Source organism: Mercurialis annua, linkage group LG1-X (assembly GCF_937616625.2).
Source record: "Mercurialis annua linkage group LG1-X, ddMerAnnu1.2, whole genome shotgun sequence".
NCBI lineage: Eukaryota > Viridiplantae > Streptophyta > Magnoliopsida > Malpighiales > Euphorbiaceae > Mercurialis > Mercurialis annua.
Genome location: NC_065570.1, coordinates 62,251,646 through 62,265,923, shown reverse-complemented (window position 1 = coordinate 62,265,923; position 14,278 = coordinate 62,251,646). Strand labels below are relative to the sequence as shown.

Genomic DNA, 14,278 nt, shown 5'->3' with positions numbered 1-14,278 from the left:
TGGTAAAAAAGAAACTGTTTGGATATGAATAGTAAAAAATTGATTTCTAGTTTTGTTTGATTTTTTTTAATACCATTGATTAATCGAGTTGGAAAAGAAAAATAAACTTCAAATCAATATAATTTTTCCAAATATATATCTAAATAGTAATATATAAAGTAATACATATTAATTTCTATTAATTAAATCAAACCAAACCATATTAAAATAATATTAACAAATTTAAATTTATATAAATACTTAATATGATATTATTTTTGTTTTATTCTATAAAATATAGTTTAATTTTAATTATCGAACCGTACCATATTCACCCACCACCACCGTCTATCCATAGAGTGTGATGTAAGCAAGGAATGTCACGCTCTCGAGAAATCTAGTAGATTATGATGAGAAATTAACCACACAAACTTAGACACAAGAACTAAGCATAAGACGTAGATATGTCACATACCATACAATATAAACTCGTGCGACGTGTTATATTACTTTCCCATACATTCTCTATTTGCTCTTGTTTCACACATTATATTATAAAGCTCATTTTAATCATCTCCATTTGATTTATTTCTACGTTCCTCCAAACTAATTAACATGGAAACCACCCATTTCTCACCCAACAATCAAGAACCCGCCTCCTCCGCCACCAAATCGGCCTCTCCCCGGATTTCAAAAGCAACCCTAGCTGGTTCCACCTCTAGGGTTCCTGATAACTTGTCTCCCAAGAAAGATTCGGAATCGTTATTGCAAGTTCAAGAATTGTATCTTAATAGCAAATCTGAGTCTACTAGACAGCTTGACGAGGAAGACAAGGAGGCGTCGCGGATGATAGCGAAGGAGAACGGAAGAGAAAAATTGAAGAGGCATAGAGAAGAGGTTGCGGGAGATGTTAGGATACCAGAAAAATGGAGTCAAGAAAGTTTACTTAAAGACTGGATGGATTATTCTTCTTTTGATAAATTGTTAGCTCCGAAAGGGCTTCAATCGGCTCGAGAAGCGCTTATAGCTGAAGGACGTCGAGGTAGCTCGCAAAGATTGAGGATAGGAAGTAGGTGTTATTATTGAATGTTGATGACTTTTTTTTATTTTTATTCTTCTTGTTAACATGTAATAATCGAGATTAGCTAAGAAATTTCATGTTTTCGTCATTAATTAGTTTTTTTAAAATCATCAATATAGCGAACTTGAATGGTTGCAAAATATTTAAATAAATAAAAGTGGAAGCATATGAGATCTATCAATTGTATGAAGAATGAGGAGATTTGGGTTCATATTTTAATTAACCTTAATTTATATATAGATAATGAGATTAGAAAAATGCTTGTTGCTGATCTATTGCTCAGATCCCTTTAATTTTTTTAATGAATTTAAACAAGAATGTGGAGGAAAAAATAGTGTTTTTTAGTATTTTAGCATTCTTAATGAATTTAATTCGGAATTCAAATTCGCAATAAAGATAAAAAAAAAAAATTGATCTATATATGAATTTAAAAATTCCATAAGTTTTAATCTATATACAATAGAAATTATGATCATAGAGGGAATTAAAAGATCTTACTTTAAAAAGAAAGGAACAAATTTGATTGTCGTGGTTATAATTTATTTATTATAGTTTTAAGATCTAATTATGGTCTATGTTTAATATTATTTTATCCGTTTAAAGTTTAATGATACTTGAAGAGAAGTGCTAAGGGAAACACATAAAAATATATATAATGCAACAAAATAGAAGCGGTGTATGAAATCAAGCATATGCTTAACTAAAATATAATTTGTGATTTCATGACATAATAGGAAAAGTTTTATAAGTCATAACATTATTAATTATCATGGTAATTAAGATTTAATATAATATATAGATCCCAACTCTTAGAGATTGATAAGCATGGGAGCGCTTAATGTCCTCCTTAAACCATTCAGCTTCTCTGCAGTTTCCTCAATTGCATGCATTTCCTTCTCCTCTTCTTCCTCCATTTGCTGCTAAATATACAACTCAATTAGGAGATTCTTGCCCTAGCCCTAATCTTTAATACAAATATACCACATGCATGCTTCTACTTGTAGGGTTCAAAAAGTTATGGTTCGACTGTCATGGCCAACTAATTTTATATATCCATAATTTTAACTATCTTTTAAAAAGTTTAACAGTTTATTTCGTTAATTTTATAAACTAAGACAATTAATTTTAATGATGCTGTTACTTTATTGGATGTCCTGCGTAGGATGAGAAGATAGAAAGTAATCCTTATGCAAATTCAAAAGTTAAATGCTGCTCTTGATGGTAATTAAATTAAGTGGACCAACTTAAGGATTCTTATACTAAAACATAAATTTAGTAATTTAAGAATGGTGAATTACCAGAAGTTTGACTAGTCTCTCTAACTGGGCATTCTCCTCTCTCAACTCTTCCACTTTCTCTTCCAGATATTTTGTTCTCTCCTGCAAAACTCCATAAGTTTACAAAAATGATAGACATCACATAACTTTTGAGTAATTTATTTTTAGGATTTCTGTAGTTTACACTTATTTTAAAATTAGTGATCATAATTTTATTCGATTTAATTTGATTATTGAACTATTATTTTAGTGACCTTGAAAGATTGTTAAGTAATTTTTGGACAATCAATTTTTTTATTATTCATACCAAATTATATTTTGTAATCGGCAAATTGATATTTTGGGTTATATATTTTTGCAATTACCAAACTATTGCATTTTTATAAAATGGTTATTGAATTATAAAAAATTACAAAACGGTTACTAAACTCTTATTATTTTACAAAACGGTTACTGAAATATAAAAAATTACAAAATAGTTATATAAAAAGGTTACCAAAATATAGATGTGGACAAGGAAAAATTGTAAAAAAAAAACTATATATAGTTCGGTAACCGTTTTAGGATTTCTTATAACCATTTTTGTAAAAAGATTATACCTCGGTAACTGCAAGAAATTTAACTATGATATTATCTATCTATTGTTTAGCCATTTTTTTCAAATATATCCTTAAAAGAACTCTAGATAGTCCGTCAATTTCATAAATTGGAACAATTATATCTAAATCTCAGTTCAATCAAAGCCATGAATCTTTTTTCCTATACAAATTAAGTAAATTCAAGTAATTTTGAGACTTTTTATTGTAATTACATTTAAAGGGTATTGATGGATTCAATTCTTGATGAAGCAAATGAGGTGTTGACAAATTTGATAGTTTTTGATTGTGAGACATATGCATGAAACTGAGATAGGACTTGATATGTTATGAATATATATATTATTTTTTAAAAGATATGAATTTTTTTTTTTAGTATGCAAAATTAACATATCAAACTGTTCAATTTTTTAGTGATAATATTTGTCAAAATAGCTAAATTTATGGATATTATAAATAGTTCTGTCTATAATTTTTTTACTCACGTAATAAACCGAAAATTATTTCGACATTTTTTCAGTGATCTTCTTATTAAAATAAAATTATAAACAAGTCATCAAAATACGGTGATCAAAATGAAATACAAACAAGGTACAAGGACCCTCGAAACCAATTAATTATCCGGAAATTTACGTACCACTTTCTTTTCGCGAGATCTAGCAGCAGATGCTCTATTCTTAATTTTTTTCCTCTCAATTCTCATGAAATCTTCTTCAGACCCCTCAATTATTCTTCTTTTTCCTCCATGACCCCTTACAATCATACCGTTCTCAGTAAAATAACCAGCTCCACAAATTTCCATTTCTCTTCTAAATGAAGTACCTGCTACATTAAATTGCATTTTTCTTATGCTTTGCTCAAGAAAAAAAACTAATTGGTTTTGTTAATTAAACACTCTAATTCTTCTTTTTATAGACTTAATTTTGAGATTTCATTTGGTTGTTTTGGTAAAACAATGAGCAGTACATAGAGTGATGATCAACAATAGTATTTTTGCATGTATAAATAATGCTGAAATTAAAATTAAGCTTGCAACAACAGATTTTTTCTTTTATTAGTTCACCATTCAATCTCATATCAAATCTACAGGATTTGTATCTTTCGCAGTTTTATTCTTTTTAATTTTGACTTATGAGTTATACGCGCATACGCATACACGCGCTTAATATTCTTACTAAAAAGTCGAAAAATAATTTTATTATTTTCATCAAATAAGGAATTTTACCTTTCTCAGTTTGATTATTTTTAGTTATTGTATTAAATATGAATGATGAGTTAGGTGATGTACGCGCGTACGAAACACGCGCTTGATATTTTTATTAGAAAACTGAAAATAATATTTATTCTTTCAATATTTGAAAGAAAAAACTATTTTGATTCAACAACTATTGCCTTGAAAAGAGATGCTATACCTGCACCATGCAATCTGTGATATCTTTAACTATATAATCTCATTTTTGTAAGATTTGCAACTTTTTGGATTTTGTCAATTCATAATTTATAGAGAGATGATCATAAGAAAATTAAATTGAGATTGGCTACAATCAACGGAAAAATAAAGAAATAAATAAAATCATTGATGTAGTAAAAAAAATGCAAGTTAGGAGGCTGAGATTTTTATTTATTTAAAAGATAAATTATTTAATTGATAACAATGAGATTTATTTAGTATTTTAATTTATTTTTGTGGTAATTTTTATTGATGAATATTTTTATGGTAAATTAGTTGATATTTGGAAAAATAATTACAACAATGAATTTTTTTTTGATAAAATTGAATAAATCATAATTATTTTATTCGGATATTTTTTTAATTGGATATAATCGATATAAAATATCAAATTATTGAATCAAAATGTCCTAAATTTTTGTTCGGATATATTTATTAATTTTTTCATGTTTTTTAATATTAATTTGATTTTTATTTTTATTACAGCTAGAATTAATTTTGTATTTGTTAAAATATATATTAAATTTTATAGTATTAAAAGTTACTATCTTATTAAAGATTTAAGTATTATATTGTTTTCGATATTTTCTCGGGTGAATACGAAGCTATCAAAAATATGAAATTATATAAAGTTTATAATCTATATGTTTCAATTATGAAGCTATCGAAAATTGAAACATATCTACTTTGCCATTTCAAAGATGGAATTATATGATACAACAACTTGCTAGTACTTAATTTGGAGCTTACATGACAAAAAAATATCTACCAATTTATTGAATATAATTTATGTCCACATCTTTTGCCTCCAGAAATCCAAATATTTGACGAGCAAAAATTTTTAGGTAGACTCAGTTCAGCACGTCATCCGTGGACTAAGTCTATCATATAATGACACGTCATTAAAATGATGGCAATCTTGTAATATTATTATTTAAAAGTGTAAATAAATAATAAACGAATTCACAAGATTGCCATCATTTTATTGACGTGTCATTATATGATAGGCTAGTATACGGATGACGTGGTGAACTGAGTTTACCTAAAAAATTTTCATTTGCCGAGTTCATCATTGTCCAATCCCACCGCCTCAAACCCAATATAGTACCATACTATTTTAAGCAATTTACCCCTCCAAATAAACAAAAATCTATTTGTAAATCTTTCCTTTTGAAACTAAACCACAAAAACAAAGTCTCTCGACGTGTAATAAAGCCCAACCAGTCATTCTCCTTTACTTTTCTTTCACCAACTCCTTTTTATTGGATCCATTAGCCAACGTTTACCACTAAAAAAGAAAACATTTAGCCAAATAATTGCTAGCTTTGATTGCATGAAAAAATTTAGGGGGTTGATTACATAAAAATTACTATTTTTATACTTTTAATTTATCACGTTCTTTAAAAATTGTCATATAAAATTAATATCTATCAAAAAAAATTAAATTTACGTCCACCGTTTAAAATTCGGCAAATTTCATATGAAAATATGTGATAGATTTGAAACAATTTTAAAAATTGTGATAAAATTGGAAAGGAATATAAAGAGAGTGATTTAATATGTAATAAACTCTTGCAACAATGTTAATATGTCACGTCTATTATACCGTTTGCTTAATTATCAAAAATTCGCTGAATTTTAAACCCACGATTGATTTGCAAAAAATTTAAAAATGATGATTTAATATAAGAACTTTTAAAGCACGTGATTAAATTGAAAAGATATGTAAATATATTAATTTTATATATAATCAATCCATAATTTAGCCAGCCTAGCAAAAAAAATTCGTTCATTAGAATAGAACAGAAAAAAAATAGAATATAGTAATATCATTTTTTTATTTTATAATTCAATTTTTTTTAGAATATCTTATATGTGCTAAGATTTTATATTAATTTTAATACTTTGATTCAAATTACGGATAATTGATTCTGAAGGTATCTAAACTTTATTTTTTTTTCATTTTATTAACTAAATTTTATTTTATTTTTATTTTAGTTACTAAACTTTTAATTCTTTTTATTTTGCTTTTTTCCGGCAAAAAATACTCAGGAGAAACCATAATATATTGTTTTTTTACCTGAAAATATTTTATTTCTTTTTATTATTAAACCAAACCGGAGTAAATCATAAAAATTTCAAATGTTTAAAACTGAATTGAACTGAATGTCTGAATCAACCAGTTCATTTTGTTTAATGGTTCGATTTATATCAAAAATAAAATTTAATATATTACTTTTAAAATGTAATTGAACTGAACAATTTAATTAATTCTTTAAAAATATTAAAGCAAACTCAACCAAAATTTTTGATTTGGTTTGATTATTTAATTTGATTTGATTTTTACACAATACAATTCGAGTTTCGGTGTTTCAACTTCAATATGGCGATTCAATGGTTCGAGCATAAAGATTTAGAATCTAGAGATAGAATCAACATTTAATATGAAGTATTGAAATTCAAGTTTTGGAATCCGGACCCAGATTAAAACCGGTTGAGGTCCGGTTTCACTTAAAAAAGAGTATTGAAAAAGCACATTTGAATTAATTATTAAAAATACTTCTTTCGTCTCATTTAAGAAGAGACATGTCCCTTTTGCACATTAGATTAAGAAAACAATAATTATTTTTGGTTTTTTTTTATTCTATTATTTATTGTCTTATAGTTTGTATATAGAGTAGGAGCTTTAATTATAGAAAAAAGAAAATGAGTATATAAAAGAGAACTTTTTAATGGAACAAAAATTATAATTTAGCCTTTTTATATGACTAGTGTCGCTTTACGTGTTTCACACGTGACTCGTCAAATATTATATTTATATTTATTTAATAAATATTTCTACAATTATAAATAGTATTCAAATAATTATTAAAATATTAGTTAATTAGAAATAATTTATTTTATTTATAATAAATATAAATAAAAAATATCAAATTATAATTTAAATTAGTAATTCATTAGATGTATTTTATCTTAATTAGAATTGTAGATGATTGAATAATAATTAAAAAAATATTACACGACACAAAATTTAAGTAAAAAATCATGCCAATAAGAAAGTCAAACTCAATATTAACCGGAATTATATCATAATTGAATTTAGTTTATATTCCTAATCTAGTCAAGAGTTTGTATTGTACTTCAATTTGTATACTTTAGAGTAATTTAGTTTAAGTTGATACTTCTATTAAGTATATACATGTAAAAGCATAACAATGATCGTGGTCTAATTATGTACTTCTACTTTGTCAATTAATTGAAAACTTTTCGTTAATTAAATTATAAGAACTGTTGAAATATTAATGATTATTATAGGAGAAGATAAAATAATAATGGTTAAATAATAAACTAATGATTCTAAAATTTTACTTTTTTTGTTCAAATCAAATTCATTAGATTCTTAATAAATTAGAAAGGAGTAACCGTAAAAATTTAATATAAAATAAAAACAGTCTTACTTTTTTTATTCAAATCAAATTCATTAAAATTTTAATAAGAAGTAGTTTATTTTAATTAGTATTCTAACTCTAACAATTATTATAATAGTTTTTTAGTTATTTTTTATTTAATTATTATGTTTAATAAACTAAAAAGGATATTAACGTAAATTTGCCTGTCCCCCCCTCCCATCCGTGCTTTTATATATAGTATAGATATAAAAAAATTAAAATATGTCCCTTTTTAAACGGAAAGGTGGGAGTAGCATAAGCATAAGCTAATAGTTTGGGACGATATGGATCCAAACCCTATTATTTATCACTTGTTACTTAGGGTACTTTTTATTTGTCAATAATTAATAAAGAAGAAGAAAGCATATTGGTAATACTATGAACCACACAATTTGTCACCAGATCCTTGCATTTTCCTCCTCAGAACCAAACAACTCACACTCATCATCATCAGGAATTACTTTGTCAGCTAAGGAAGAAGATCATCATCATCATCATCATCATCACGTTGGTAAAACTGAGAGTGCGACTGAAGTTGTGCATTGCGTACGTGAAAGACTGAAGAATCATGGAGAAATGGTGGCTGGTGCGGTTCTGATTCCGGAAAGTTGGGGTCAAGAACATTTTCTTAAAGACTGGATTGATTCTTCTTCTTTTGATAAATCATTAGCTCCTCCTCATCAGATTGCATCAGCTCGTCAAGCTCTTCTTTCTACATCAACTTCTCATCATCCTCAACAATTGTAATTAAGCATGGGAAGTAGCGGTGAGCAAAACGTTTCGGTTAAACCGAAATAATTTGTTTAATCTATCTATTTTGGTTAAATATGATCAAAAGTTTTGATCATTTCTGTTAGTTTGGCTAAATTTGTTTATTTGGTTCTAGTTAAAAGTTTTATAATATCTATTCATCCAATTAATTGACTAATTCAGCCAGTCAGTTTTAGATTCTCTTGTTGCAGCTGCTTGATCTGCTGCTGGTTCTGGATGTGTCCTGTACTGTGCCATGCTTTATAAGAGATCGAGTTATTACTATTGATCATGATCCTCCTGACAATAAAACATTGAGTTAGTACTTTTCATTAATTCACTTTTTGTGATAAAAATTAAGTGTATAAGATTTTATTTTATTTCTTTCACATTCCATTGATGGAATTGTGCACAATACAAGAATGAATGACTCTTCACTCAACAGTGACGAATTCAAAATCAAATAATTACTATAGGACATTCATTCATAAAAACTTTAACCAAATGAGACATCTAATTGTACTTATAATATTACACAAACCCGACCTTCTCTTTTAAAATTGGGAAACTATATTAAAAGTAATTACCATAGCATTTTTGTCATCACTGAAATATGTCCAGAATTCTGATGTCATTATCACAATCGGCCTAGCCAAAAATTTAAAATAAAACGAGCAAAAAATCTAAAAAATACTTATAAATTTAGAATTCATCAAACACATTAATGGTATTCAAACGACGTAAATAAATGTTTTCAAAAAAAATTACAATTGACCTCTACGATTTTTCATACCTAAAATAGCAACTAATAATAACTATATATTTTATCATTATAGTTAAATACGTCTTTTTCAAAGGAATTATAAAAAATGACTTTGAATGATTACTCTGGGTAATTTTAGATGATTAAACTATTAGTATTTAATATAATCATTGATATAAACATATTATAAAAGATATCAATTTTATATGAGATGTTCTCATATAACAAAATAAAAAGGAAAAAATTATTTATAAAATTGAAATAAAATACTTAAAATTTATAATATTAGCTGTTAGGAATTATAGGGGGGGGGGGGGGGGGGGGGGGGGAAGCTGAAGAAAGAAGAAGGCAATGACCACACTTGAAATTAATGTCAAGTTCTAACTAAAATAAAATTATTTTGTCACATACCTTTTGTGGTTATTATTTTTTGGGATAATCATAAATTAATACAAGGTTATATCTTGAACCAATTGATGATGAATAATTTTTTTTATCAAAATTATCTTTTTTTAGATAAAAATATTGTACTATTATTTTCTCTCTCTACGCTTGAAAGGAAATAATTATTTCCTTCACGTTGGTGCCAATGGCGAGGAGGAAGCCCCAAAAGAAAGCGGTTATTGTTCTGAAATCAATAGACAATGGTGAATTTGATATGGCATCTGTGAACGTGGAGACTAATGAATTGAATTTGATGGCGATAGAGGAGGTTAAGAATCTGGAAGAGAACTCTTCAATTGATACTGAATCTAGGTACGATTGTGAATTCTGAATTGGTGGTGGTTACTATCGAGAAGAACAAAACTGTTGATGAAGGTATTTCAGAGGAATCATCTGGAAACCTTAAAATGGAATTGCTCTATTCGATAACCGCTACAAGAATCAGAATAGTGAACTAAAGTTTATACCCCCTGTAATCAAAGAATGGTGATAAAATTGTGCAATTCAATTCTACTAAAGTGCAAAAGGAAGAGTACAGATGGAGGAATGCAGTTATTGGTTGGGGAATAGCCTCTCGTTTGTGAAGAACAGATAGGGTAATGAAGTGTTATTTAATGTTATTAGGGTGAATGCCTATATGTTCATGTTTGAGTTTGATGATAGGAGTGGAATACTCCTATCGGTTCGAGTCTTTTTAGCATCGCTTCGAACGTTTTATATGCGTTTTTAAAGCAATTGTATGCCTTATTACGTGTATGTGCAATTTCAGGTAATCGGAGCGATTATGAAGGTTTTTGATCAATAAAGGGCGAAGTATCAAAGAAATCTAGAAGATGGAAAGAGACCCAAGGTTTACCAAGGTCTCTATCGAGACAAAGGTTTTCAAATCGAGAAGCCACCTTTTAGGCAGGTCTCGATCGAGAAGGCTCATATTCTAAGCTTCTCGATCGAGACCAAGGTCTCCAAGAGAAGCCGAGAGCTACCTAAAAATAGGGTCTCGATCGAGAAGCATCCTTACAAAGGCTTCTCGATCGAGACATGAAGGAGGCCTGGAGTAAAATCTTTTTGGGTCAGTGTGCTAGTGGGCCCATTTTCCCCTTTTGGTCAAACCTTTGTACTAGTGGATTTGTCATTCAGCCTCTTTTGGCTTGGCTATATAAGGCCTTTTATGTTTTTAGGGTAAAACATTCTACACTTTTAGCCTCAATCCTAATATAGTACTTTTTATTTCCTTTTGTAGAGATCTACAATTGTTCTTATTGTTCTTGAGAAGTAATTTCCAGATTTTAGTTTCTTTAATGATTTTTCTTCTACAAGTCTTATTATTATTTCAAGCTTCATTATCTAGTGAATACTCTTATTTACACACAAGCTCTACTTAAGGTAATTGTCTTTTACTCATTATGAATAGCAATAGATGTTTTATGTTTGTTGATAAATTAGTAACTCTTGTTATCTTCACCATGGTTGGCTAAACCCAATGTTTGGGGGTTAATTTGAATCTTAGTTGTGTATGATTGGGCTAGGGTTTTGGGGTTGTGTTGATTGTTCTAATTAAGGAACCTAAAGCTTGCTTAGATTAGCTACCTAAGTATTGTTCTTAAATTAATTCTCACCTTGAGAGAGGGTTTATTAGTTGGATTTGATTAATTAGAGACTTAATTAGTAACACCATGAGAGTGGGTTAGTAATTAGGTGGCCTATGAGTTGTGATTTATTTGTTAATTGCCTCTATTTGCGTTTGGTGCTACGAGAGTAGGTTAAGCTCGATTAGTTGCGGTTTTGTAGCTCCTTGAGGCTCGAGAGAGCGGGAGTTGCGGTCTAGAACACTCGGTCCTCGTTTAGAACCCTAAACCCGATACCCTTGATTGCATGACCTAGGAGGATTATTAGCTCCCAAACCTCTTTATCACTTGAATTTCGTTAATTATTATAGTGTTTACTCGTTTCTTTGAATTAGTAATTTGTTAATTCCTAGATAGCATAAGTTTTTAGTAGTTGGTTGATTGGTTCATTAAGAAAAACACTTATTCTCTTGCTAAACGAATTGAATCGCAACTAAGTTCATTCTCATCGATAATCACTCTTGAATTCACTCCTTGTGGGATCGATAACTCGGACTTAGGTCCACTCTATTACAAGTTGGGGTTTTTTCTCAACAAGTTTTTGGCGCCGTTGCCGGGGAGTGACGAGTGTTTATTGATTGATTGAAATTAGTTATTGTTCGGTCGAGTTAGCTTTATTTTTTGTTTTTTATCACTTTTGTTGTTTTTGCTTCTTTCCGGATTTACGCGTGGGTTGCTTGTTGTTGTTTGTGTAGGAGATCAACTATAGTGTATGCACAATACACGAAGGGCCAATCTTCCACTAGAACCGTTTCAAGACAACCTTGGGAGATTTGAAAGAAGTGTGAGAAGGGAGAATCGTATACCCGTTATCATGGAACGTGGGGATGATAACTATGAGGAGGAGCATTATCACCCTCAAGTCGATGGGGTGAGGCAACATCCGCCTCCTCCACTCGATGAGAGGAATCGGCAAGAGCAACAAGGGGACAATCACCCTCAAGTTCAAGGCCATCAAGCACAAAGACAAACTTTGGGGGATTTCTTCCTCCCGGATGTGGATAATGCTACCTATGGGTGTTTTGCAAGACCGGTCACCGCGGCTACTTTTGAGATCAAGCCTAGCACGATTCAACTCCTAGAGAATCGGTGCCAATTCTTTGGGTTACCAAGTGAGGATCCGAATGAACACATAGCCAAGTTCTTGGGAGTGTTGGACACATTCAAGCTCCATAATGTCACCTCCGATCAAATCAAGCTTCGAATGTTTCCGTTCTCACTAAGAGACAAGGCTAGCTTGTGGCTTCGATCACTTCCTAATGCATCTATCCACAATTGGCGGGATCTTGCTCAAGCTTTCCTTCACAAGTACTTTCCGATAGGGAGAACCGCGAAGTTGACAAAGGACATCATTGATTATTACCAATATGAGGGGGAATCTCTCTATGAAACTTGGGAGAGGTTCAAGGATCTCCAAAGGCACGTACCTCATCATCGGCTTGTAAGGGAACATGTGCTTCAAATATTCTATAATGGTTTGGGTGAGATCACAAGATCTACCATTGATTCGGCCGCGGGAGGATCTTTGATGCAAAAGACGCTTGATGAGGCTAATGAGTTGATTGAAAAATTGGCTATGGTGAGTAGCACTTGGTCCTCGGAAAGGAGAAGACCACCGGCTCAAAAGGCATTAATGACACTTGACCAATCCAAGGAGTTTGAAGCGATGAAAGCCATGAATGCCTCTTTACAAAGTCAAGTTTTGGGTGTTTTCAAGCGGAAATGGAGAATAGGATTGCTTAGGTGACAATGGTGATATCAACAAAAACAAAGTTTTAGGCTCAAGCTTGTGTTTCTAGAGGTACAATGGTAGGCTTTTAAAGTGGGCTCTAAAACAATGGTTACTCCTAATGCCATATTCATCTAATCATCAATTACTCAACATTGCAATTTTGAATGGACACCGAGCAAATTCTAGGAATTCTCGGAAAAAAGACACTCACAATAATCTATTAGGCTCAAAAGTGCTCACATACAAAGTGGTGTTGTGCTCAAATGCTTAAATCAAATGAGTTCATGCCAATGTATGTTCATATTCAAAGCGACACAACAATGTTCCAATCAAGGTCACACATCATGAATCCGCATCAAGTATCTCGGTCATGCCTAAAGATCATACAATTGTAAAACTTGCCCTAATGCCAACTCAACATGTCTAATTCCATTGCATTTCATTAAGCAAGCATGGACCGTAAATTGTTTAATTAGATAAAAACATTTAAACATTCATAAACCGGGAGATAATACTTGCTTTGACGAATTTCTAAATTTGCACGGATTCTCATTCCATAATCGAGATTTCAAACAAGAGATCACGGAGGCGACTCACAAACTAAAACAACTATCACAAACTAAAACAAACTAGACTCACAAGACTCGACATAAAGCGATAAAAGCAATAAAATAAAACACACTAAAACGAGATACAATCTTTGCCAACCCTCCTCACACTATTTCAAGCTTAGCCCCTAAGCAAGAAATAAAACAAAAACAAGCAAAATTGTATGAGTTGAGTTAGAAGGATGCAAATCTCGATTTAGTCGAATTCCGGAGGCTCGGGAGAAGGAGAAGGAGTATCAATCCAAATGTCGCCCGTGCCGTTCACATAGTCACGGAAATCGCGCCCATGGCGGTTCACTTTCGCCTTCAAACGCTCTTGATAATACTCCATCTTGCGCCACATTTTCCTTTGATCCTCCATAAATTGAGTTTGCGTCGCCATGAATTGGCGTTGTTCTTCATAGAACCCCATTGGTGGACCGTGACCCATTTGTGCATCCGCCGGAACCCCTTCGCCTTGGTTGCTTGATTCGACCGGTTCTTTCCCCGCTCTTCTCGATCTCGGAGGTGGTTGTGGTGGCTCC

The 14,278-nt window shown here is 30.6% G+C and overlaps 2 protein-coding genes and 1 non-coding gene across 3 annotated transcripts; 1 reads left to right on the top strand and 2 right to left on the bottom strand.

Annotated features, from left to right (window-relative positions):
* Positions 1–496: 496 nt before the first annotated feature.
* Positions 497–1,152, top strand: LOC126664847 (protein BIC1-like). Its single transcript, XM_050357427.2, has one exon. It carries the CDS (start codon positions 595–597, stop codon positions 1,063–1,065), a length of 471 nt encoding a protein of 156 aa, XP_050213384.1. The 5' UTR covers positions 497–594; the 3' UTR covers positions 1,066–1,152.
* A 717-nt stretch (positions 1,153–1,869) lies between these two features.
* Positions 1,870–3,774, bottom strand: LOC126674435 (uncharacterized). The gene is made up of 3 exons (XM_050368879.1): positions 3,571–3,774; positions 2,359–2,439; positions 1,870–1,977 (listed from the first exon to the last, which is right to left on the bottom strand). Exons 1-3 carry the CDS (start codon positions 3,772–3,774, stop codon positions 1,870–1,872), a joined length of 393 nt encoding a protein of 130 aa, XP_050224836.1.
* An 8,973-nt stretch (positions 3,775–12,747) lies between these two features.
* LOC126666366 (small nucleolar RNA R71) lies at positions 12,748–12,854 on the bottom strand. The gene has a single exon (XR_007637870.1). It is a non-coding gene; the product is annotated as a small nucleolar RNA R71 (small nucleolar RNA).
* Positions 12,855–14,278: the final 1,424 nt, after the last annotated feature.

Bases quoted from the DNA above. Each gene is read 5' to 3' on its own strand.
- LOC126664847 (XM_050357427.2), top strand. From the start codon at position 595: ATGGAAACCACCCATTTCTCACCCAACAATCAAGAACCCGCCTCCTCC.
- LOC126674435 (XM_050368879.1), bottom strand. From the start codon at position 3,774: ATGCAATTTAATGTAGCAGGTACTTCATTTAGAAGAGAAATGGAAATT. The intron at 2,440-3,570 runs GTACGTAAATTT...GGAGTTTTGCAG, and splicing joins GATCTCGCGAAAAGAAAGTG to GAGAGAACAAAATATCTGGA. The intron at 1,978-2,358 runs GTAATTCACCAT...TATATTTAGCAG, and splicing joins AGAGACTAGTCAAACTTCTG to CAAATGGAGGAAGAAGAGGA.